Source organism: Excalfactoria chinensis, chromosome 23, assembly GCF_039878825.1.
Source record: "Excalfactoria chinensis isolate bCotChi1 chromosome 23, bCotChi1.hap2, whole genome shotgun sequence".
Taxonomy (NCBI): Eukaryota; Metazoa; Chordata; class Aves; order Galliformes; family Phasianidae; genus Excalfactoria; species Excalfactoria chinensis.
Window position 1 is genome coordinate 1,000,865 of NC_092847.1, and position 24,210 is coordinate 1,025,074.

At 53.3% G+C, this 24,210-nt stretch overlaps 3 protein-coding genes across 5 annotated transcripts; 1 reads left to right on the forward strand and 2 right to left on the reverse strand.

Annotated features, from left to right (window-relative positions):
- Window positions 1-616: 616 nt before the first annotated feature.
- Window positions 617-12,536, forward strand: RBM15 (RNA binding motif protein 15). The gene is made up of 2 exons (XM_072355877.1): window positions 617-9,670; window positions 12,402-12,536. Exon 1 carries the CDS (start codon window positions 724-726, stop codon window positions 3,565-3,567), a length of 2,844 nt encoding a protein of 947 aa, XP_072211978.1. The 5' UTR covers window positions 617-723; the 3' UTR covers window positions 3,568-9,670; window positions 12,402-12,536.
- Window positions 12,537-13,684: 1,148 nt separating this feature from the next.
- SLC16A4 (solute carrier family 16 member 4) lies at window positions 13,685-21,570 on the reverse strand. Of its 3 annotated transcripts, XM_072355879.1 has the most exons (9): window positions 21,394-21,570; window positions 20,979-21,082; window positions 20,377-20,509; window positions 19,750-19,893; window positions 19,493-19,654; window positions 18,543-19,073; window positions 17,563-17,774; window positions 16,888-16,981; window positions 13,685-13,985 (listed from the first exon to the last, which is right to left on the reverse strand). In XM_072355879.1, the coding sequence occupies exons 1-9, from the start codon at window positions 21,410-21,412 to the stop codon at window positions 13,756-13,758; spliced, it is 1,629 nt and encodes a 542-aa protein (XP_072211980.1). In that variant the 5' UTR covers window positions 21,413-21,570; the 3' UTR covers window positions 13,685-13,755. The 3 variants fall into 3 exon arrangements, with proteins under 3 accessions (XP_072211980.1, XP_072211979.1, XP_072211981.1); XM_072355878.1 differs by lacking the exon at window positions 13,685-13,985 and having other exon boundaries at window positions 16,496-16,981; window positions 21,394-21,482; XM_072355880.1 differs by lacking the exons at window positions 13,685-13,985; window positions 21,394-21,570 and having other exon boundaries at window positions 16,496-16,981; window positions 20,377-20,580; window positions 20,979-21,075.
- A 901-nt stretch (window positions 21,571-22,471) lies between these two features.
- LAMTOR5 (late endosomal/lysosomal adaptor, MAPK and MTOR activator 5) lies at window positions 22,472-24,170 on the reverse strand. Its single transcript, XM_072356116.1, has 4 exons — window positions 24,045-24,170; window positions 23,866-23,927; window positions 23,261-23,378; window positions 22,472-22,841 (listed from the first exon to the last, which is right to left on the reverse strand). Exons 1-4 carry the CDS (start codon window positions 24,077-24,079, stop codon window positions 22,781-22,783), a joined length of 276 nt encoding a protein of 91 aa, XP_072212217.1. The 5' UTR covers window positions 24,080-24,170; the 3' UTR covers window positions 22,472-22,780.
- Window positions 24,171-24,210: the final 40 nt, after the last annotated feature.

Genomic DNA, 24,210 nt, shown 5'->3' on the forward strand with positions numbered 1-24,210 from the left:
TGGCGGCTGCGTCAGCCAATCCGCAAAGCTTCTGATCGCATCCAATCGGATGCCTGGGGAGATTTTCTCGTCCAATGGTAAACGAAGAGCGGAGCGTGGGCAGCAGCCCGCGCTTCTGCAGGAGTGGCATTGGCTTCAGCCAGTCAGAGCAGGGCAGACCAGGTTAGCAGTGACCAATGGGGAAAGGGGGCGGGTACAGCGCTGCTCGCGAGAATTTGAGAGGGACAACGGGAACCAGCGGACCAATGGAGAGCGGCGGGGCGGCCGGGGCGAGATAACTGGCAGGTGAGAAGGCCAATTGGAAGGAGCAGAGGGTTTCGCCCAATGGCCAATGGGTAAAGGAGGTCTCTCGCAGCAGAGCCGCTCCTAGTGACAGGAGAGCGAGACCAATCAGAAGGCCGCGCCCTTTCTAACTACCCAATGAGGTAGCGGGGCGGGGCGGATGGGGGGCGGCTCTTCCCGGCGCGCGAGGCCGACCCAGAGACGGACATCTCCGCCAGCCAATGGGAACGAGCATCGACGGGGCGGCCGGGCGGGCCTTCCGCCCGGCGGGAGCGAGAGGGTGGGGTGAGGCGCCGAGCGGCCAATGGGCGCCGAGGGGGCGGGGTCGGCGGCGGCCGCGGCTTCCAAGATGGCGGCGGATGCGTGAGCGCGGCGGTCGGTCCGTCGGTGAGGCCGCCGGGGCGCAGGGCCGGGCGGGAGGCGGCCCCGCCGGCCACCGCCATGAAAGGCAAGGAGCGCTCCCCCGCCAAAGCCAAGCGGTCGCGGGGCGGAGGGGGCGGCGAGGACTCGGCCTCCTCCTCCTCCTCGGCGCGCGAGCGGAGCAGCAAGAAGCCCAGCGGCTCCGGCGGCGGCTCCAACGGCGGCAAAGCGGCGGCGGCTTCCAACGACAGCAACAGCGGGAGCGGCCGGCGCGGCCCGCACACGGACAAGGCCGCCCGAGCCGGCAGCCGCGAGTACGAGAGCGGGACGGCAGCGGCTACGGGCGGAGGGCGGCACGGCTACGGCGGGAAGAGCGCGGAGCCGTCGCGGAGCAGCGGCGGCCGCGGGGGTGAGTCCCGAGCGGCGGTTGCGGCCCAGTCGTCCTCCTCGTCCGAGACGGGCGGCGGCGGCGGCGAGTACAAGACGCTGAAGATCAGCGAGCTGGGCTCCGCTCTGAGCGACGAGGCGGTGGAGGACGGGCTGTTCCACGAGTTCAAACGGTTCGGCGACGTGAGCGTTAAAATCAGCCGCCTCCCGCCCGGTACCGGCGCCGCCGATGAACGCGTGGCTTTCGTTAACTTCCGCCGGCCTGAGGATGCCCGCGCCGCTAAACACGCCCGCGGTCGCCTCGTGCTGTACGACCGGCCGCTGAAGATCGAGGCCGTCTACGTTGGGAGCGGCGGAGGGAGCGGCAGGAGGCGGAGCAGCCGTTCGCCGGCGCTGCTGGACAAGGAGTCTCCCTACGGCACGGCCGCCGTGGGGCTGGCGGCGGCGGCGGCGGCCGTACGGCATCCAGCGGCCGGGGCGACGCAGCGGGCTTTGTCCCCCGCCGGCAGCGGAGGGGCGTTGGGTTACCGGGACTACCGGCTGCAGCAGCTCGCTTTGGGCCGCCTGCCGCCTCCTCCCCCTCTGCCCAGGGAGTTGGAAAGGGAGAGGGACTATGGGGGTTTTTACGAGGCGAGAGTGCGGCCGGCCTACGGGCTGGAACGGGTGGCCAGCGTGGCGGCTGCTGGGGGATTCCGTGGAGGAGGAGGGGGTGCCGGAGCTGCCGGTGAGGAGGAGATCAGCCCCGAGGATGACCAGAGAGCCAACCGCACGTTGTTCCTGGGCAACCTGGACATCACCGTGAGCGAGACAGATTTACGTCGAGCTTTTGATCGTTTTGGGGTCATTACCGAGGTGGACATCAAAAGGCCGGGGCGCGGGCAGACCAGCACTTATGGTTTTCTTAAGTTTGAGAATCTGGACATGGCGCATCGAGCCAAGCTGGCCATGTCGGGAAAGGTGCTCCTGCGTAACCCTATCAAGATTGGGTATGGTAAAGCCACTCCGACTACCAGGCTCTGGGTGGGTGGCCTCGGGCCCTGGGTGCCCCTTGCCGCCTTGGCCAGGGAGTTTGACCGTTTTGGCACCATTCGTACCATTGATTACCGCAAAGGTGATTCGTGGGCCTACATCCAGTACGAGAGCCTGGACGCGGCGCAGGCGGCCTGCACCCACATGCGTGGCTTTCCGTTGGGTGGGCCGGATCGCCGCCTCCGCGTTGACTTTGCGGATACCGAGCATCGGTACCAGCAGCCCTACCTGCAGCCCTTGCCTTTGCCACCTCCTGCTCATTACGAGCTCGTGGCAGAGGCGGCTGCTTTTGGGGCTCACCGGGGGGCTCCACCCGATCCTTTGCGGGGGGCCCGGGACAGGACGCCACCGTTACTCTATAGAGACCGTGACAGAGACCTTTATCCCGAGACAGAGTGGGTGCCACCCCCACCCCCTGTACGGGACAGGAGTAACCGAGCAGCTGCCTACGACCCATTGGAAAGCTTAGAACGCCGTCGGGATGGTTGGTCCTTGGAGCGGGACCGAGGGGAGCGGGAGTTGGGCAGTAGTAGGGATCAGCCTCGGAAACGGAGGCTGGCTGAGGACGGAGGCCGGCACTTGGACCGCTCTCCGGACAGCGAACGCTCTTCTTCCTCTCGGAAGCGTCACTGCTTGACCACAACCACCCCACCAGACCGCAGCCCCGAGCTCGTCGGGGGGAGGGAGCGTTACAGCAGTGACCCGGAGCGTTCATCGTCTCGCTTGCTCCTCTTGGAGCGGCCCTCTCCTATCCGGGAGTCACGGAGGGGCAGCTTGGAGAGGAGTCAGAACGAAAAGCGCGACCGAAAGAATTCCGCTGAAAGGGAGCGGAAACATCGCACTTCTGCAGCTGCTGCTGCACAGGAGTGCAAAAGCCCGGCCAAAAAGGATGAACGTGCTGCAGAGGGAGGCGGTGGAGGCTCCCGCCTCAAACCTCCACCTCAGAAACAGCAGCAGGACGGAGCGTCGCAGGCCGGGGGAGCCCCCAAGCTGTGCTTGGCGTGGCAGGGGATGCTTCTGCTGAAGAACAGCAATTTCCCGTCCAATATGCACCTGCTTCAGGGGGACCTCGGAGTTGCCAGCAGTCTCCTTGTGGAGGGAGCGACTGGTGGGAAAGTAGCTCAGCTCAAGATCACCCAACGTCTTCGTCTGGACCAGCCCAAGTTGGATGAGGTGAACCGCCGCATCAAGGTGGCGGGTCCCAATGGCTACGCCATCCTTTTGGCCGTGCCTGGCACATCAGACAACCGCTCCGCAGCCGGGGCTGGCGAGGCCACCACCTCCACCCAGAGGCCGCTCAGGAATCTGGTCTCTTATCTAAAGCAAAAGCAGGCTGCTGGGGTGATCAGCCTCCCTGTGGGGGGCAACAAAGACAAGGAGAACAGCGGGGTCCTGCACGCCTTTCCGCCCTGCGACTTCTCCCAGCAGTTCCTGGACTCCACGGCCAAGGCGCTGGCCAAATCAGAGGACGACTATCTGGTCATGATCATCGTCCGTGGGGCATCTTAAAGCCCTCCGTGTGCTCTGTACCCAACCCTGCCTACTCCTCCACACAGCCCCTCCAGCGTGTGCCAGGTGCTATGGGATACAGCCTTAGCCAGCCCCGTCATGATTTTAAATTAGATCTTTGTTTGTAGGTGACTTTCCGTGCCCATTCTTTTTTCTGTTACCGCATTTTTTTCTATAAGGTTAGAAGCCAAGAAAGGTTGGTTAGCCATTAGAGTGTGAGTAGGATGTGTTGAGAATCCCTTATCCGTGGGGATAGCAGGGAGGCTTGGCCTGCTTTGACTTAAAGAGAAAAATAAATAGATAAAAAAAGAAAAGGAAAAAAAACAAACAAAACAACCCCCACAACAAAAAAGACTGGGGAAGGGGGTAGGGTGGTTTGGGGAGGGGGGGGGAGGGAAGGGAAGAACAAACTCCCATCTTCCTCATTTTGATTCGTGTGTCCTTTTTTCATTTCATGTATTTTTATTTTAAAGCGAGTTGGACAAGCTCATCCTTTAAAGAGTTCCGAACCGAAAAGACCAGATTTAAAGCACTACTAAAAGGTAGTTTGAATGGGAAAAAAACCACATCCCTGCTATAGATGCAGACTGGTGTCAGCTGTTCTTTTGGGTCTTGGGAGTTCTGTGATGGCCTCAGTCAGGCCCACATTATCCCTTTCCTCAGGAGCCTGAAGGGTTTCCCTTTGAGTCCTATGGCTCGAGGTTGACGTCCTCCAGGTGACCAGCACCTGCCCTTGGGTACACTGCAGAACATGAGTTCCTTTCTATTGGGTGTTTGATTCATCCGGCCCCACAGAATGCATGCACTGAAAGTATGCTTTTATTTTTGGGTTGTTTTATTTTGTTGTTAAAAAAAACAGGTGTATTTCTCCTATTTCGGTTCTGTTGTATCCCATATATGCACTTTGGGTTTGTAGCAGTGACAATGTTTGGTAAATAGCTGAGGACTTTGTTACAAACCATGAATGTCTCGTGCTTACTCTGGTATGCAGGAAACAAGGAGGTGCTTTAAGAATATATTGTGGTTGGTTTTGTTTTTACTGCCTTGATCCAAGAGTTGCAGGTACAGTGGGGTCTGCTTCCACAGTGCAAGCTCTGAGTGAGCGTGCTTCTCTCCAGAGATGGTTTTAATTCTGTCCTAATTTAATTACCTTAAAGTTCTCATTATCTTTGTTTTACCTCTTTGTTAATAGCAAGGAACTGCTGTCTGCTAGGGACTTTTCAGGTACAGTACAGCGGGCATTACATGAGGTTTATCATTCAATAGGCATCCGGAGGAAGGTGTTGTTAGCACCTCCGGGTTGCTGAGATGGGAGGAAACAGTTTGCCTTGGTTTTCCAAAGAACTTTGCTCATTTTCTCATTCATTTTCCCCTCGTTGGGCACTTTCCTCCAGCTGTCACACCTTGTTAATGCAGCATCAATGAGAGTTGGGGAAGGCATCCAAATCCCCATTGTTTTATTTAACAGCTGGAAGGATTTTGTCTCTGGCTTCTAAGCTGAAGGGTGACTCTGACTGTATCGATATACAGGCCCTAAAATGTAATCTTGCACTTAAAACCAGAATGTAGCCTTGCACTTAGCCACATCTTCAGAGTCGGGCAATGTAAACGCAGCACTGCTTCTCTCAGTTGTCCTCCATTGGGTTCCGTGGGACGATTGGTGCGGGTTGATCAATTGACACCACACAACAAACCCCAGTTCCAAGCGTGGGGTTGGGTTGCCAGTAGGATATATGAAGGAGGAGATGCATTGAATGTATCGTATGGACACAGCAGCTGTTATAAGACACTGTGTGCTGCAGATCTGCTCTCACAGAGATGCATTTCTGTAGGGCCTCTTTATGGAGCAGCTTTCAGAGCGTGTTGGATTTCCCCTTTGTGACCTGAAGGAGCAGTGCTGTGTCCCAAGCATCGCTGGGAACTGAGAACGCAGATGTGGCAGCTTACCTTGGAAGCAAAGTTTGGTTTTAGAGCCATTTTTTTCCTTTCTAAAAGCCTCATTTAATGCTCTTAAGTGTTTGAGGGTAAAACCCGGGCTTCCCGGATTCCTGTCCTTCAATGTGAATGTAATAGATGGCAGAAATCAGCTGTTCATCTTACTATTAACAATGAGAATTCCTCAGAGTGACACCAATGATGCAGATAACGGTGCGTTAGGAGATGATAATGGCATATTTACCACTTCCTGCACAGAATGTCTGTTTTAATTCTCACGGGTGGCTGTTGCGTGTCGGCATGCAATCAAAGCTGCTTCTGCCTTGCTTGAAGTGCTCCTTGCATTTGGGGTGAGTTTTCCCATAGATCTGAACCAGGGGGTGCAGAGTTTGAAGGGAAAGAAACATTGAACTTCTGGGAATTCCAATCTGCCCAACACCCAAAAGAGGCACTGATGTTATCATGTCCGACACCGACACTTGTTAAGCACGGTGGTTGTTCACGCTGACACCCATCAGCCACCCGTGGTTGTTTTAAAGCCTGTAAAACTTGGGGTCAACACAGCTTGTCAGAGCAAACTGTGGGCGAGCAGCTTAAGCAGCATGGGATGCCTTTTGGGAAGAGCATCCTGGTTGCACTTCCCTTTCTCCTTGTTAAATAGCAATGGTCGTGCTTTTATGGGTCGAAGCTGCGCCGTGCCGGGAAGGGGACAAGCTGTGTTTGCCTCCATGTTTTCTTATGGAACGGAGTACCTGCTTCTTTAAATCTGGTTTATTTGTGGTTGCTGCTCTGTTTTGTAAGCAAGGATTTTAACACCCTTTGAGGGTAATTAATGTCAAAACCTAATTGACTGGCAACGGTTGTTTTGCCGGCACTTGGTCGCGTGCTGCCATCGAGTCTGGCGCAGCCTTGGCTGTGTTTTCCCTTGGGCTCCAAAGCCTGCACCATTGGAGTAACTGTCCTCTGAAAGTCATCTTGGCCAGGGCTGCCCATGTGTAGAAGTCCGTATGTGATACCACTTCTGTCTAGAGCAGAACAGATGTAGCAGACTTCAGCTCTCTAATCATATTTGGCATTATGTTGCTCAAGCAGGAGCTCAGTATTTCTTCTAACGTCGTGTGCAGCCAGTGTTCCTATATTTCACGAGCTAGCTTGTTGAATTACTGTGGAAAAAGGATGTCCTTTTCCTGAATCATTTTGTATAGCCGTGCTTTATGCTTTGGGGAAAGAACCTCAAATGACTCATACTTTTGTTTAAGATTTTTAGTAGGTTTTGTTTTTTTTTAATTGGAAACTTGACGCAACTTCCTTGGCTGCTGGCCAGTGGCTTTGTTTGCTCCAGCCTGGTGCTCGGTCTGCTGCTGCCTCTTACCATCAGCTCTGCGGGTGGAGGGTTCTGGGTTACAAGTCCCAGAGGATCCTTGTAAGCGTCGCAGAGGGAGAAGGGATTTATGTGCCAGGCAAACCTCAGCCTTCTCCATTGGATTGTGTGGATGTTGAAGGAATGATTCGGTGACCGCTTGCTCAGCCCCTGCAGGGGGGCACAAAAGAGAGTTTGGGATCTTCTTGCCTTGTTGCAGAGCCATCGAGCTGATGGTAACCGAGGTGAAAGGCCTTAAGTATTAACGTGGAGGGGAGGAGTGAATGAAAATTGTGAAGACAGGTTCAGAAACTCTGAGGACTCAGGGAAAATAGGCTTGGAAATACTTAGTTCCGGGCTTTATGTAAACAGCGGTGAGGGCAGTGCTCCTGTGGAGCCTCTTGCACGCCTGTTGAACAGAAACAAGAGGGGAGAAAATTGCTGCCATGCATAATACAGAGTTTTTGGGGTTCTTTCCCCCCTTGTCTGCCCATTTTTCTATGGACTTCCTGCAGATTGTGCTCGAAGGACAGGTATTCCAATGAGTTACAACCCGAATGCCGGGATGGTTTTTGTGTTATTAGGCTGTTATTCAGAGAATGGTTAACCAAATCCACACCTGCAGTTTTGGTTGCGACGGGTGAGAAACGCAACTTGAATAGCATCGACTTCCAATCTTAATCGGGTGCGTTTTTGCTTTGCCCTCTCCTTTAATGTTGTTAGAATGACACGGGAGGGCCGAGGGCAGGAGGGAGCCTTGTAAGCACTACCTGTCATCCTGCTGTCATTACGTTGCCTTCAGGAGGTGTCCGTCGAGGAAAGCCAACACCACGGGCACCACTTGGGGTTGGTTTTTCTCACGGCTGATCCTTGTGATTTATCCTGAGAGCCGTTAATGGATGCGACCATTGATACTGTAAACCTGGTTTAACCTCGGTCCGAAACCAAACCCTGCGCTGCTCCTTGTGCTCCTATACATGGAAAGTGACTTCACTCAAGGTTTTCATGCCCCTGGGTGGCGTTGGTGCTCTTTGAAGTCCGGGTAGACCATTCAGCAAGGCTTTATCATCCCGTATGATGTAGGGAGGGGGAAATCTATTGTATGCATTTATATGGAATAACGTTTTCTTTCCTCCTGCAAGCAAAGCCGGGCGGACTGCAGAGGACAACCACGTGGGATAGCGAGCTCTAATGGACCTTTGGGAAGAGAAGCTGTGGCTTGTGTGGAATATCCATGGGCCCCATTCATGACGGATGAAAGCTTATCTGTTTAGTATTTGTGCATTTTGACTAAAAAAAAAAAAAATGGCAGCTTTAAAAAAAAAAAAAAAAGAAAAAAAAATATAAGTTGTGTATCTGCTATTGTGATGCCAATGGCCGTGTTTTAAAGTGGATAAAAAAAAAATGACCTCTTTGCTTTGTGCTGTGTACACAAGATTGCTGGATATAAAAAAAGTAAAGGAATACCCTTTTTATGGCTCACACAGCTTCCCGTAGCTGTCACTCAAACACGCGCTCACAGTTTGAGCTGATTTTGTTTCATCATTCTAAATAAATTTGTTTCTTTGGAGGAAAAAAACACAAAACACACTGGTTTTTCTGCCTGGGAGTGAATTGACGACAAACGTTTGACCCCCCCCTTTGTTTGCAGCTGAGGGGTTCTTTGCTGCTGTTGCTGCTCGGTGGCGGAGCCGATGCTCGCGGCTCTTGTGCAAAGAAGGAGGGAGAATGGAGCTATTGCATTGACCGCCGTGTTTTACCTGCTTGGAAGAACCCAGCATCGCCCTTTGGTTGGGGTTCGCTCGCTGCTTTTACTCCTCATCCATACGAGGAAGCGGTGCTGATGCTGGCATACAAGAAGCAAGCAGGGAAGCAGATCCCTGCAGCACAACGGTGTCCAAAAGCCGGGGCTTCGAAGAGCTGGATTTGCTGAATGTTACGGTTCCGATCGGTTTCGTTTCACCTCGCTTGTTTTGGGCTTATTAATTTCCATTTTGATTTTCATTTCTTTTTTTTTTCTTTATTATTATTATTATTTTATTTTTTCTTTTTATTTCTTTTTTTTAAGTTGCACGTAAAACCTTTGCAGCCAAAACCACAAAACAAAAAACCACCCACCCAGAAACGAGGCGTTCTAATGTTATTAGATGCCGTTAATAAAAGCCTGTCCTGCCACACGTTGAGCCACCACTCTTCCACCTGCCGGTGCCTTTGCAGCCGTCCCTTTTGCAACACTTACCGTCCCTTTGCAGCAGTCGTGTGGTTGCTGTCGTGTAGTTCTGACCGGACGACGAGTTGGTGTTGGGTAATTTTAAACCCTTTTTGGTGTTGGTGTCAGTGATGTTTTTCGGAACCGATCCTACCTGCCTCGGATGTGCATGTGCCCTGATACGCGTCCCAGGTGCAGCTGCACGTTTGCTTGCGGTTGAGCACGTTGTGCGGTGCGATGCTGACAGGAGGACGGAGGCGGCCCGCCGCTCTTTGGCTGCTGTGGTTCTGCCTTCCCTTGGCCTGGGCTCTGCGTTCACCTCAGGAGACACAGTTGGACCATCAGCTGGGATGGAGAGGAAGCTGACGCCGCTGCATCGTTGGCTCCAGGATCCTCTGGTGTGGCCTTAGGATGACTGTGATGCGCAGATGAAGACGCCTTGAAATGCAAGCTTGCCCTGGTTGCTTCAACATCCTTTCGCCTCCTGTGGATGATAACCAACCTGGTGCTGTCCTGTGGCCATACACGAGGGCTGCAGGGCCTCCCAGCAGAAGGATGCTGTTCCCGGGGCACAGAGCTGTGTGAAATCCCCAAACCAGGTAAGGGGGTCGAGAGCTTGGGCTGAATTGTAATGTAAAAAAAGGATGGTTTTGTTGTTTGCCTGTTGGTTTTTTTGCTTCTCCAGCCTCGGGTGCCTGCTCACTTGTACTAATGGCTTTTGGTCAGCGCTGGGATGAACCCAGTGTTTGCTTTGGGGTTCTATTTGATGCTATGAGGTTTCCATGCTCACGGGATGGGTTTTCAGTGTGGGAAAGCAGAGGTGATGTTTTGACTGTGAGCTGACTCACCCAGGGTGCTGTCTGTAATTGGGGTGCAGCGTGGCACAGCTCGGGATGCCGGTGTGATTGCCTAAATGAACCTGTTGTCAATGAGATCGTTTGTAGGTATCACCAATGAGGTTCCCAATCTTGCTGACGTGGTGGGAGTCCTGAGCTGAGCTTTTCTTCCAGCAGTTGGTGTTTGTAGTTGAAATTTCATGTTTTGGAAGCGTGGGTGTTTGTATGTGGATCCAGTTGGGCTGTGAGCTGCATTGTGCCGTGATCCAAAGCATTGCGCACCTCTGGCTGTGCCCATCTGCCTATTCTGCTGCTGGTTGTTGTGGTCCTTTCCACATCCTATGTATGGAGGTCCTATGGGGGCAGCTCTGTGATGTGACATTGGCTGCTTACAGAGGGGTACTGCGGCTGCCAGGTGGACCCCAGCTTTCGTTAAGTGCATTGTGTTAATTTGGCTAATGAGACTTGAGGCCGGCAATCAGGGGAAAGTGGATTTGTAAAGAGAAGCCTTTAATGAAGCGCACTGCAGCAGGAAGCCATGCGAGTGGATTACACGGGGCAGCAGCTCCTTGGATTCACACCTCCTATGCCCAAACTGTGCTTTTCCCAGCCGCAGTTGAATTAATCACTTGAAAGCATCAGATGGCCCAGCTCCTGCTCTGGGCTGATAACGAGCTCTTTCTGCAGTGAAATGGCAAATGCTCTCTGAGGATACGCTCTATCCACGTGTCTGCCCTCGCAGAAGGGAAAGGAGTGGGAAGAGCTGTGACTCTGGGCTGGCTGCAGGGCTGTGCTTACCCACAGCTGCTTTATGGGGCTGTGGAGGGTGAGGATGGTCAGCTGTGCTCTGCTGTGGGCATTGCTGATAGCAGTGAGGTGAGGGTGGGGTGGAAAAGCCCTCTCCTGTTTTGCAAATCCTTTATATCCTCCTCCGGCACGGTGTGAATTGCAGCAGGGCCGTGGTGGGTGCTGAGCTCCAGGTTAATTGTGGGTGATGGGTATTTCGTCTGCTCGTTTTCCCTGCCTTGACCTTCATACCTAGCTCTGCAATTGGATCTGAAGACCAGCCCGTAGCTTTTCAGCTGGCTCCAGTATTTCCTGTCCTCAGACACAGGGAAGGATCAGGCTGACAGTCAGCAACGTGTCCTGCCCTGCATTGGCACCATTCCCTGCAGTGCAATGGGTAGGGTGAGGAGCAGCTCCTCCTGCATCACAGTGCTGTGTTTTGAGCCTGCAGAACACCCTGGGGCAGGGAGCTGCTGTTCCTATTGCCCTGCTGCCCCATTGCAACGTGTGGCTGCTGGCTGTAGCACTTGAGCTCATCCCTGGTGCTGCTCCTCTCCCTGCTCCCTCTCTCTCTCCCTAAGGCAATAAAAGCAGTGCAGACACGTTCCCAGCTGTCACAGGGCTGGTGACAAATACCTTTGCTCTTCCTTGTGGCCTTTGCTTCCTCCTCTGGTGTTTCCTCCCCCTGCTTGACTTGAAGGCTTGAGGGCTCAGGATGGGTCCTATTGGATAGGGCACCTCCCGGCCCTATCTCACCCACAGGAGAGATATCTACAGGGAAGGGTGCTCAGAAGCTCAGGAAGCAAAGTCTGCAGAGTGGGGACTTTGGTCCATGAATTACTTCCGAAATTGCTGGAGGGAATGGATGTGAGTTCCTGGGTTTTGAGGTTATTGCAGCCTGGAATTCAGCTGTTCAGTGAGCACTGGGCTCTGTGAGCTTACCCAGAGCTAGAACACGGTTTATCAAACATGTCTCTATGTTTTCCTTCTTCTCCTTGGTTTCCATTAAGGCAGCTGATGAATTCTCATCACCCTCAGTGAAAAGCAGCTCTCCTAAACTTAAAGGCAGCTTTCCCAGGCATGAGAGAGGAATTGAAGCAGCGGGAGGTTTGGTTTGGTCTTGCTGTGAAAGTGGGCTGTGTTGGATGTGGATCATGGGAGAGAGTTGCACGATGCTCTTTGGAAACAGCAGCATCTGAGGTGTTGAATATCACAGCGTGGAGGGGGAGGATTGCACAAAGGATTCCTGCAGAGCGCTTTCTGATGCCATCTCTGATTGCAACTGCAGCCCAGCAGCTTCTTTCTTTCTCCCAGCTCCTGCTGAGCCCTCGGGGAGGGCAGGATCAGGTCTATGCTGCTCTATGGGAGCAGATCACTGAGTGATGGCAGTGCAGCAGCTTCCCCCTGTGCTCCCTGGAGGCGGTTTCTCTGATGACCTTTGCTGCACCTTTTGCAGCACCTGCTTCCTCAGTTCTGGCGTGAATATTGCAGCTGGATTCCTACAGCTCTTGCTTTGCCCCAGCAAGGCCTGCTGTGCAGGGCTGCCTTTAGGAAGCTCTTTGTGAGAAGGGCTTCAGTGGGGTAGAGAACCTTCCTCTGGGCAGATGTTCTCATGGTTGCTCTGATGCGTGAATGGATCAATGAATGGCTCTGCTCCTCAGCCATGCAAGATAAAACTGAAGCATCTGTTCTGTGCTTGCCTCCTCAGCAAGTGGTTTGAGAGGAGAGGAGTGGATCTGCAAAGGCTGCCCAGAGCTGCAGTGAGGAAGGCTTGGAGCTGTGTGTCAGGACAGCGTGGGGCTCCTGACCTGCTTGGATGGACACGAGGAGGTGATCAGGGCACAAGGAAAGGTATGCTGCCTGTGCTGAGTCATTTCTGGGCTGTGGGTTGGGTGCTGTGGGAATTCAGAGCTGTTTGCAGAAGGGGATGGGGGTCCGAGCATGATGGAGACCCTCGGTTTTCGTAGATAAGGGTTAGGAATCAGTGATGCGTGCTGCTGTGTTGGAGAGCATCTCTGCCCCCACGCTGCACTGATTGTTGGCTCTTTCACCCCTGGGCAGTGAGAAGCACAGCACGTGTATTAGAGGTGTAGAATGACGGGGTGGCTGTTGGTTTTTGTTTTAGTTTTGCAAGCTCTTGGGTTGGAAGGAGCACAAGGGGAGGGGATGGGGGAGGATGTGCCCCAAAAACCAGGAGGTGGGGGCTGCTGCTGCAGATGGGATGGGGATGCACACACTCTGTCCTGCTGCAGCTTGGATCTCAATGGGGGCAAAAGCTGCAAATGCCAGCAGTGTTTGCTTGGGAGAGGTTAGAGGATGCAGTAGGTGGGTGCTACAGAGCAGGCAGGGAGGTCAGTGCAGCAGACTGAGGCTGTGGGTCCGCTCTGTTTGCTGCATCTCATGATGTTCACCACTGCCTGCAAATTCAAAGCTCGCCTATTTCCCTCCCTTAAGCATTCATGGTTTCTTTGGCATCATTTAGTTGTGTGCCCACTGAATTTGGCCCATTAGCTGTGAGCTTTTTGTGCCATACAGACCACTTCATTAGTGCTTGGATTCACCCTATAGTTTGAAGTAATGTTCCTACAGGGGAACAACGCTCCTCATCCATCTAAATGGAAGTGGTCAGTGTGGGGCCAAGCTGTGGGGCTGGGGCTCTGTGGGTTCTGCTGCTTTGGGGTGAGGATCCTGATGGGTGGGTGCAATTCTGCCCTATTCTGGTCCTGGTTTAAGGAGAGTGAATTCAGCTCTGAGCCCTCTGCTGTGATCATTCATGCAGTGCCTGGCTGTTATTGCGTCCTGTTGGAAGTTCAAACCTTATCTCTGCTACCTATCTCTGTTCCTGCCTCTTTCCCTGGTGCTAATTAGCTGTATCTCAGTTAATAAGCTAAAGCTCCTGCTGTGCTTCTACTCTTGTGCTGGGGTGGGGATGTAGGGCAGGAACTCAGGCATAACCCACATCCCCATCCCTGCCAAAGAACATTTCACACTGCATGTTTTGCTGGCTTTAATGACACATCTGGATGTGCTGGCTGTGCACGCAGCATCTAACAATCCTTGCTTTAACGTTGCAGGTTTGTGCTGGCCGGCGTCTGGCTGTGGCTGCAACCAAAGCCGATCCTTCCCGAGCTGCCCTGCAGGTTGGCTTCACTCTGCATGGCAACGTTGGCTTTCTGCAGCTTCCACCTCTGGGCCAGCGGCTCCATGAAGAAGGAAACAGGAGAGAGCAGAGCACAGGCCCCAGCAAAGAGGAACGAGCAGGCGTAAGTCTGCGTGTAGTCATACAGCCACCCTGCAGGAGAGGAGATGGTTATTGAGGCTGTTGGGTTTTACTGGCTGCAAATCACTTTGGGGAGCTGTGTGGGAAGCAAAGGCTGTGTGCTCTCATTTAAGAATATCTCCGATGTTTGCTGTAGGTTCCCTTAACCCTTTGTTGGCTGTGCAACCAGCAACTGGTACAGCAGGCAAACTGCAGGGTGTTCTTGGGATCGACACCGCCAGCCCTTTGTAGTGGATGTGGATTTGAATTTGGTTACGTTTAATCCTTGATGTTTGTCCTTTTTAACTGTGAGGACCAGAAGTAGCCGGTGCAGCAGATGTGAGGTCCTGCTGGATAATGAGATGCTTTGCACATGTCTGGCTTTGCAACATCTGCTCTGCAATCTCCACGTCCCCCCCAGGCGTGCTGCCTTGTGAGCAGACCCAGTGCAGCAACCTGTCCAAAATGAGAGATCCCAGACGAGGGGCTGCGAGCAAACCTGCTTCATAGTAGCTTTGCTGGCACTTAAAAGGGAAATCTGAATTCCACAGAGCCTCAGGAATCTGTAGGGGGGAAGGTCACCTTTTGAAGCGACCTTGAAGTGTTTGGTTTGGTTACATCTAGTGTCTGGACCTTCGAATTTAAGTATCATCTATTATCTGGGCCTTCCATTTAAATCCTTGCTTGAATCTAAGATATGCAAAACAATAGGAGCTGTTCCTGTCATAAATCCTGCAGTATATTCCCAGATCTGGTATCCAGATGTATGGGGTGGGTGAGCAGCACAGTGACCAGCTGAGCTCAGAGCTGCTGCTCACGTGGGGCAGAATTCCTTGCATGACATCCATGGATTTACACCATTTACAGCAGCAGTTTGGGATCCAGATAGAGCAGGAAAAAGCAGCAGCAGGGCCTTGTTCCCAGGGTTACCTGTGGGATAGTAGGGAAGGAAGCAGTGCTGCTCAGTGTGAGGTTGGGAGACCAAAAGGGACAGATGCCCATGCTTTCCTTGCTGGCATTTGCAGGGCTATGGAGGACTTTGGGGGAAGAAAGGAAGTCTTACATGCTGCCCTGTGGGCTCACCAGCTTTCAGTTTCAGTTATCCCACACCTTTGCCAGATCTCAGCTCTCTGTTGTTTTTGCTTTTACTCAGGGATATTGCTGGAGCCCAGGAGTGCCTTTCCAGAGGGCAGAGCCCAGGGAAGCACAGTGGGAGGATGTGGCCATGTGCTCCCTGCGTGCTGTGCAGGATGGGCTGTCCTCAGAGGTGGGGTCAGCTTCTGCTCTTTGAAGATCTATGGGATGCAGAGCAGGGATGCTAATGTAGTCAACTATACAACATAGGCATCCAGAGCAGAGCATTGCAGTTGTGATAAGCTCTGAATCCTTTGTTTTTTAACATACAGAAGCTCTGCTTAGTGCTGAAGCCTCAGTGTCCCCTCCTGGCTGGCGGTGCCGTGCAAGTGATGCTCTTGAATGATGGCGTTTGTTTGGGGATGGCTTTTTTCTTTATTCCCTTTTGCAGTTTGTTACTGATTTCTCCTCCCGTAGGAAATAGGATGCAGCTCTCCTTGGCTCTCTTGCACCTTGCCAAACTGATGTTTGTTCTGCCTTGTTCTGCTGTTCAGGAGCACCCAGCTGTGAGGAGCCTCAGCTTTGGCTTAAGGGCTTCCAGTTATAAACAGATTTGCACGTAAGTCACCTCTTCACTGCACTGTGATCAGGCTTTGCTCTACTGTGCACAATAAGCATTTATAACCCGCATCTCCCTCATGTTATGGGTTTTACTATAGAAATGATGCAAGCTGTGCTTTTGAGGTCAGCATTGAAGGGAGGTCAGCAGCAGTGGGATGTGCTAACCCCCCCCAGGTTCTTACATTGCACTTCAATGCTGCAAGGAGCAGCTGCTGTTGGAAACGGGGAGTTAGCAGGTAGCCCCAATTGGTTTTCATGTTTCATATGGCAGCGTTGGAACATTGCAGTAGGAAGCACAGGAAGAGAAAACTACAGCAAACAGCAAACTGTGGTGTGCCACAAACCTAGATCCCGAGCTGTGACTCATTTCCCTCTTGCTCTGCTTGCAGTGAGGTGGATCAGCGCGACTTCTTGGCTTTGTTGGGCCTTGATTTATCCCAGCTGGATGAATGAAAGAAGGCTGATCTCTGAGCGGGGCTTCTTGCAGGAAACCTGCTTGCTTTACGAAACCCAGACCCATCCTCTCATCGTCAGGAAGCAGAAGGTTTCCAATTAGCGATAATAGATTGGAAGCAGAGGGAAGCATAACCACTGCTTGATGCATGGACGAAGGAGAGCCAACTTATTTAGCTCTTTTTACACCGTATGTTACTCTGGAAAATTTACTGCCATGGTTTTTGCAGGTATTGCTTTCTGCTGGACGTACATCTTGTATCAGCAGAAGAGATCTTCTCCAGCACAGCCTATGGATCACTGTGACACTGTAAAACACGCTGTCAATGAAACACTTTAGCTGCTCCAAATTGCATCCGTACCCAGAGTTTGGGCAGCCTAGAGATATTGATTAAGGAAATCCATCTTTCTCATGCCTGCAGAATGACAGGGCTGCTAGAACTCTGTAGCATGGAGGTGGAATCACAGAGCACTGATGCAAGGCTGTCTTCCTTCAGACCCTCTGTTTCTAGCTCAGTATTAACAGTGCCCTACTGGTGGTCAGACCCAATGGTAATGAGCTCAGTGCTGCTGTGCTGTGGGTGCTGAGCTCCTTTCCCATGCAGCTGTACAGTCATGAGCTGAACTATTTCCTGTGCTGATGTTCTCCAATGTGTTCTTTGTGTTTTATCTCCTCGGACAGAAAAGCCATCCACGGATGCATACGGGTAGGAGAGCGACCCAGAAAAGAAGTTTTTACTACTGGATGCCAGTGGTGGGTATGTGAGATGCGTACAGTTTACATTACCTGCTAGAGGAGGTCCTCCAACAGCTGCTATCCCAGCAAAGAAGGAAGCAAAGCCCAGGTAGCTGTGGAGTTTTTGCACGCCGACCAGGTCTACCTGTTGGTGTAAATACGGGTAAATATTGGGAGGGTTCATGGGAAGCACAGAAGCCCTTTAATGGGGAGCTTCATCTCTGGATGCTGTGGGGTTTGGGGAGGACTTTGCACCTCCAGGTCTGACACAGCCTGGAATCCGCTCACCTCCCAAAGGTGAGTGCTGTAATTACATGCAAAGTGCACTTTGCCTTCCCACCGTTTGGGCACATCTTGGGAGGACAGGCCAAGGCTGCGATGATGTTTCCCTATCTCGATCCCACTGTACCCATTCTGTGTGTGTTACAGACAGCCCAGGGGTTGGGACCGCGCTTACAGCCCTTTGGCTTTGCATTAGAGCTCAATGAATGGATCCAATCTGCTTCCTAGGAGCTTTTAGAAAGGAGGATGTAGGATGCAGTTCAAGAAGCTCCCAGTGCTGCTGGGCAGACTGGAGCCCTGCCATAGGGATTTGGGGGCAGACCCCCCTCACTGCAGACCACATAAGGGTCTCTAGCCTTAGGAAAAGGTGGTTATGTATTTTGGAATGCTGTTAGAAATGCCATATCTTCCTATTGTGTTCCATATACATTACAATATCCTCACCAACACAGGGAGCACCAGAGCCAGGAATCCACCGCAGAAGATGGCGAAGGCCACAGCGTAGGTCATGAGCAGAGGGAAGGTGGTGGCCAGGGGGCAAAGCAGGTTGGTGACACCACAGAGCACCAGGTAAGCTGCGTGGTAATGGTACTTCTTGGTCCAGTTCTGGTCTGCAATCCACCCTGAGAGCAGCTGGCTGCCCGTCTCAGTGATACCTGCAGGAAGAGGTCACTGAGCCTCAGGGAAGGGCTTCTTACGTAGGTAGATCTCTCTATTTTTCCTAACTTTTGGTGCTTATTTTCACATTTTTGGATGCTTTTGTGTAAGATGAAGGTCAGAGCAATGGGGGGCTGTCAGCTCGTGGTGCTGCATCCCTCCTGCTCTTAATGAAGGGCGTCAGATTAATTGCTGTGCGCTCGATTCCTTCACCACGTACCTCAATTCTACACATTGCACAGCGCTGCAGAAGGAGACTTTATTTTTATACAATAAAATATTTTATGATGACTGAGGCTGGGGCCCTTTTCTTAACGTGATGTGATTGCAGCCATCGTGTTGTATTCACACAGCATTATTTCTTGGGGGTAGGGAGAGCAGCTTTTTCTTACCCCCTCCCCAAGAAGTGAATGTGCCGAATCCAAATGCTCAGATCGAAATCCATGGTGGCTTTCTCTTTTCCTCCTTTTTCCCCCCACCCTGACCCTGTATTCCTCTCTGTGGAAGCCGGAGCTCACACCTAGCAGCCTAAAACCTTCCCTGCAGGAAGGGGTGGCTGAAAGAACCACCCACCATCTGAAAGCAGCTCCATACGTGTGCAGAAAGCAATGCTATATATACAGAAGGGGGTAAGGGCTGCGAGCTCAGGCTCTTCCATGAGGATTTATTTTAGAACACATCTCGGGAGCGTTTCTTGGCAAGATTCGCGTTGCACTGCTCGCCTGTTTTGCAATTAGAAACGTGTTTGAAAGATTCTTTTTACCTACCGGCCACTGAGATGAGATAGGAGGCATCCATGCTGCTTATGCCCAACGTCCTGGCTCTGGCTACCAGGTGGAAGATGGGCACGAAGTAGGCCAGGTGGCTGAACAAAAAGGACCAGGTAAAAATGCAGAAGAGGGGATCCTTCAGAGGGGAGAAGTCAATGAGAGGCTGCGGCTTCTCCTCTTTGTGCACCGGGATGGATCTGCAGCTCCTCGTGGCCTCGGTGCTGGTTTCAGTGGAGCAGTTGTCAGTGGGGGTTGCTGCTGTGCTTGGTGCTGCTGTGGTTATTGCATGGGAGCTGTCGGCACTGCAGGGCTCTGCAGGTGACTTTGTGCTGGGAAGGTCCTGAGCACTGCGTGGCTGTGCTGCTCCATTCGTGGCTTCGAGGGCTCCTCCTGCCCCTCCTTTGGGCACAGAGCTCCTGTCCTCATTGCTGGCTGGGGGGCCTGGGGGCAGCTGGGTGCGGATGGGGCGCAGCAGCATGCTGGAAGGCACGAGGTTCAGCATGATGCCACTGAGAATCAGGAGAGCACCTGCAGCAAAGCAAAAGGAGCTTCTTAAAATGCATTTTGCTATGAGAACGGGGGAGCAGGAAGAGAGGGTGTAATTCGTTGTGGGTGTGAAGAAGGATCTACAGCAAGGAGGTGGGGGTGTCATGCAGGAGCCTTTATTTTGGCTTCTCTAACTGGAAGTCCCTTTGTAACACACGCAGCAAGCTCAGAGCTTTGCTTTGCTTTCATTCATTAGAAGCTCTGGACTTTCAAGGTGATGTCGTACAAGTCTGGCTTTCTATGTCGACTCTGACATACTTGGTAAGCATTTAATCCTCATAGAACAACTACAGTTGGAAAAGACCTCCGGGATTATTTAGTCCAACCCATAACCCATCTCCAAAGGGATGCTCCCAATGCCATTCCTCCTGCTGAGCCATGCATGGGGCAGATGTGCTCACCCTGCCAGCCGTAGGTGTTGATGAGCAGCTGTGTGAAGGGTGCAGTCAGGAAGGTGAGGCCCATCCCTGAGCGGGCAATGGCGTTGGAGAAAGCCAGCCGGGTCCTGCAGCGCTTGGCTGTCATCACTGCTGCTGCCTGGTATAGGCAGCAGAACCCCATGCCTGGGTAGAAACACAAGGGGTCAATGCCAAAGCTGGGACACCCTGTGCTTATTCCTTCTGTGATGGGTGAAAGGTTTAAGGGAGCTGCTACTCACCCAGCAGGAGTCCCATGGAGACACAGAGGAAGGGGACGCTGGTGGCCTGTGTGCTGAGCAGGCAGCCCCCACTGACCAGCCCAGCCCCAATGATGGAGGTTGGCCGCTCACCGATCCGCCTGCAGATCACGGCCACCAGTGGGGCTGCAAGGGAGAGGAGGCAAAGCTTGGTGCCCAAAGAGCCCAGATCCCTCCTGTCCGCCCTTCAGATACTGATCAGGTCCCCCTCAGCCTTCTCTTCCCCTGGTGAACAGCCCCATTGGCTCTCAGCCATTCCCTATCAGGAGTTGCTCCAGGCCCCACCATCTCTGCAGCTCACTGCTGGGCTATTTCCAGCAGTTCCTTTGAGCCCAGCACTGCTCACAGCACTCCAGAGAGGGGCCTCTCCAGGGCAGAACACAGGGAAGAAGCACCTCACTCCTACTGCTGGCCGGTGTATCCTAGGGAACCATTGGCCTTCTTAGCCACAGGGGCACACTGAAGGCCAACTGGTTGGTCAACCATTGGTCAACCAGGACCTCCAGGTCCTTCTCCACAGAGTTCCTTTCCATCAGCTCAACCCCAGCCTGAGCTGATGGATGTGATGTGGAGCAGCCATAGGTGTGAGACCTGCAGTGCAATGCTCACCTCCCAGGAAGCGCAGTGAGGACATGATGGAGCCGATCCAGCTGACCTGCTCTGAGGATCCCCCCACCTCCTCCTGGAACGCCACGAAGAAAATGCCAAAGGTTTTGAGCGTTCCCATCACAAACACGTTGACCTGTGTCAGAGCGGGACAGGTGAGGTGCTGCAGGGGATGGTTGTGCTCCGTCCTTCAGGATAACGTGTTGCCTTTGGGACAAGTTAAGGAGTGTTGGGGTTGAATCTCGCTTGACCTTATGCAAAACTGGCATCTCCAAAGCAACAGAACAAAGTGACATCAGAGCTTTGCTTTGCTCTCCGATGAATTAATTCATGAGCGGGTCTCAGTGGCTGCTCCCTTCCCAAAGGACAAAGGACAGTCGGTGCTTCCCAGCCCAGGGCTGGGGTTAACCATTGCCAGCTATGGAAGGCTCAGTGCCGGCCTCATCCTCGCTCTTTGCTCTGCCTGTCCTCCTGTAGCAAAGCACTCGTTGCCTCTGAGCCTTCCCCTAATTCTCTGCCATTAGTTGGATGGGATCAGCCCATCCGGAGTCCTCCCACACACCCCATCTTACAAAGGTTTGGGGGTGAATTTGTGCTCTGCTTACCAGGAAGAAGTGCAGCACCGCTGCCCATGCCCACATTCTATCCGTGCCTTGGCTCCCATCTCCCATCACTGCTGCTGGCTCTGGCTTTCCTTCTTTCCTTTCCCCTGGGAATGAGAATTTGGGGTATATTAACTCCACAGGACCAAAGATGCAACCAGTCTTTCTGTTTGGTGGCGCAGTCTCACTGCTTGCCTGCAGCTCGCTTTCTTTTCCCCTTCCTAAATAGCTCGAGGCATCTAATTAAGCACTTTCCTTGCCGCTTTAGAGCGCAGGGTTGGGTCGGTTTGTGCTGAAAGCCGGGACTCTGCCCGTCCCATCTTTGAGCTCCTGGGGAGGCTTTTCCTGCCCACCTCCTTCCCATCTCTCCCGTACTTCCAAGCAGCAGCCGAGCCAACAAACCCGACCCCTTCCTTACCGCCGTGCTGCTGCTGCATGCTGGCAAACCTTCCCCGAAGCAGCAGAATGCAAAGAGGAATCTTATCTTCATTTGCTCCAGAGGTGACGTTCCCCCCCCATCCCCCGACCCCCCTCCTCTGGTTGTGACCCTCTGCCCCCCAGCCTGGCCCTACGTCCGTGTCCGGCAGAGATGACGACCAATGCAAAACCGAGGCAGGACTTGTGTTAGGATCCTTCCTCCTCCCTTCCCTGCTGCTCCAGGCCAGGAGTCCCTCCCCTTCCCCGACCGCGGAGATGGCAAAGCAGGATTCCTGCATGGAGGAAACGGAGCCGCCTGCAGGGATCCGACTGAACTCCGTGTCCGGCTGCTGGCTCTGATAGATGGAAGCCAAAGCTGCTGGTGGCCACCCAGCCGTCCCAGGAGGAGGAGGTGACAGCAGTACTGAAATGGGGTAATGCTGCGGGGTCGGGGTGGTTGCTGTCCCATCCCTGCTTTACTCCCTTCTTGCTGTGGGATCCGGGAGCAGATATCCTGGGGTAAACAGAACAGCAGAGAGAAACTTCCCCTACAGTTGGGCTTTTCAGCACATGCACTGAGCTTTCACATAGGTGGGACGGTGTTTGCAGTGTGTGCTATGAGAGCTTGGGGTGCACAGGGTGCAGGAGAGGAGGTGGCAGCATCTGAGGCCACCCCTGTGTTCCAGGTATCCAGCAGCCCTGCTAATGAGGGCAGCGGTCCCAGGGCTTGTTACTGGGAGAGCTGAGTGCCCCCTTCTGTATTCACACCCCTTTAATTTTACTCTTATAGGAGCCCACAGCTTCTGTTGGGTTGGGGCTGTCATCAGCATCCGTTCACAGTTCACACAAGGGCCAACAAGTTTAGGTTTGACCTTCAATCCGAAGCATAATAATGAGCTGCTCTCACAGAAAGCTTAACCAGAGGAGGCTAAACATTTCCTAGGAGAAACTCCTAGACAACTATTTGTACCTCTTCTACTGCAGGGACCTCCAAGTCCCTTTTCTCTGCAGCAATGGCAATGAAGAATCAGACTCCCTTCAATTGGCTTCAGGGAAAGCAACGGGCTTTCACAGTAGGATCAAAGAGAAGCAAAGGTTTTTGCAGGTCATTTATTGATTTCTCCAACAAATAAGGCCACGCGCACACACACACACACACCTTGTAGTATCTATCATTACACAAGCTTGGTGAGCGACTCACATCTTTAACAGCACGACTGCTAAAACGTGAGCTGGAAAACCCTGATAGATGCATAGGAGCTGGTAAGTAGAGAGGGAGAGCCTTCAGCCCAGATTTGGTACTAGAAGCATGTTCTGCATTGGAACAGCCAAGGAGAGTGAGGAGAAGCTGGTCTGGAGCAGGGAATGGAGCATCAGGATGCCACGGGTCAGGATGCCAACTTGTGCACTGCTACGGTGATGCTGTCATGCTTCTGGATCATGATGTTCCTAGAACAAGGAAAGTGCTGGTGAGGCAGGTGAGAAACCAGCTGGGAGAGCAGGAGCTGACTTGGCTGGGAAACCAGATGGGCAGCTCTGTGCCAGACCTGTCAGCTGTTCCCACTAAGGGGGATGATTAAGTCCTGCTAACCAAAACGACACTACAGCATGGGCTAAATAATCCACAGGGATCCCAAAAGCAAAAAGAAATACAGTGCTGCAGCAACCACCGACCCCTGAAAGGCTTCCAGCTGCTTCTGCAGTTCCCACAAGCTGAGCTCCCACGCTTTCCATACACCCCCCTCCCAACACAGCTCCATCAATGGGGCTTCCAGTTAAGCAGAAGATGGAGAGCGCTGCTCTGGAGATTCGGGGTGTGGGAAAAGGTGAGCACAAGGAAGAGCAGCAGCCATGGGCTGGATGCTCACCCGCTGTCTGACTCCAGGCACACCACAGGCGTGTCGGTTGGGTCGGAGGTGAGCTTGGCTGCCTGCTGGGCGAGCACAGAGATGACTCCAGCATGTTCATCTGAGAGCGTTCCTCGGCCTGCAAGAGGGGAGATGTGGGTTGAACTCATGCATACCGTGATGGGAGGCTGCTCCCCAGCCCCATTTCCTTCACTATCTCCCCAGATCAAAGAATCACTTGAGTTGGAAGGGACACATAAAGGCCATCAGCCCAACCCCCCAGCAATGAACAGGGACATTCACAGCTCCATCAGGTGCTCACAGCCCCCATCCCTGACTTCCATTGTCTCCAGGGCCGGAGCACAAACATCTCCGTGCAACCTGTGCTGGTGCTTCGCTCCTTAAACCCAATCTAAATCTTCCTCCTTTTAGGCTGAATCCATTTCCCCTCGTCCCATCACACAGCCCCAAAACAAGCCATCTCAGCCCATAGAAACCTCATTGGAAGCGATAGGAAGAGCAGACCCGAGCTGGGTCTGACAGCGCTGGAACCCCCAGAGGCCTCATCCAGGCGGGGGTCCCTTAGGGGTTACACGGGGGGTCCTTTATGGGGGTCCGATACTCACATCCCAGGTTGAGGCCTTGCGAGTCGGTGCACAGGACGCCCACCACGGCCGGGTTCTTCATGCTGCGGGAGAGGCGGTGGTGAGCTCCGGAAGGACCCGCTTTCCTCCCGGCCCCCCCCTCCTCCCATTGCGGCCCCCTCTGGCCCACCCGGCCCCGCCGTCCCCATCTCCGTCCATACGTGTCCTCCAGGTGCTGCTCCAGGGTCCCCTCCATGCTGCCCACCCCTCGCCTTCACTTCCGCCCTTCTCAGCGGCTCCTGGAGGCTGCGTCAGGCACGTCACGCACGCTACGGTGGCTCCGCGGGGCCAAAAAGCGAAGCCAAAAAGCGAAGCCAATGCACGGGA

Excerpts from the sequence above, each read along its gene's own strand:
- RBM15 (XM_072355877.1), top strand. The coding sequence starts at position 724 with ATGAAAGGCAAGGAGCGCTCCCCCGCCAAAGCCAAGCGGTCGCGGGGC.
- LAMTOR5 (XM_072356116.1), bottom strand. The coding sequence starts at position 24,079 with ATGGAGGGGACCCTGGAGCAGCACCTGGAGGACAC. Across the intron at positions 23,379-23,865 it reads GCAAGGCCTCAACCTGGGAT|GCCGAGGAACGCTCTCAGAT; the intron begins GTGAGTATCGGA and ends CCCCTCTTGCAG. Across the intron at positions 22,842-23,260 it reads TGCCTGGAGTCAGACAGCGG|GAACATCATGATCCAGAAGC; the intron begins GTGAGCATCCAG and ends TCCTTGTTCTAG.
- SLC16A4 (XM_072355878.1), bottom strand. Across the intron at positions 20,510-20,978 it reads CGGTGCTGCACTTCTTCCTG|GTCAACGTGTTTGTGATGGG; the intron begins GTAAGCAGAGCA and ends GCTCTGACACAG. Across the intron at positions 19,074-19,492 it reads CAACACCTACGGCTGGCAGG|GTGCTCTCCTGATTCTCAGT; the intron begins GTGAGCACATCT and ends GCTTTGCTGCAG.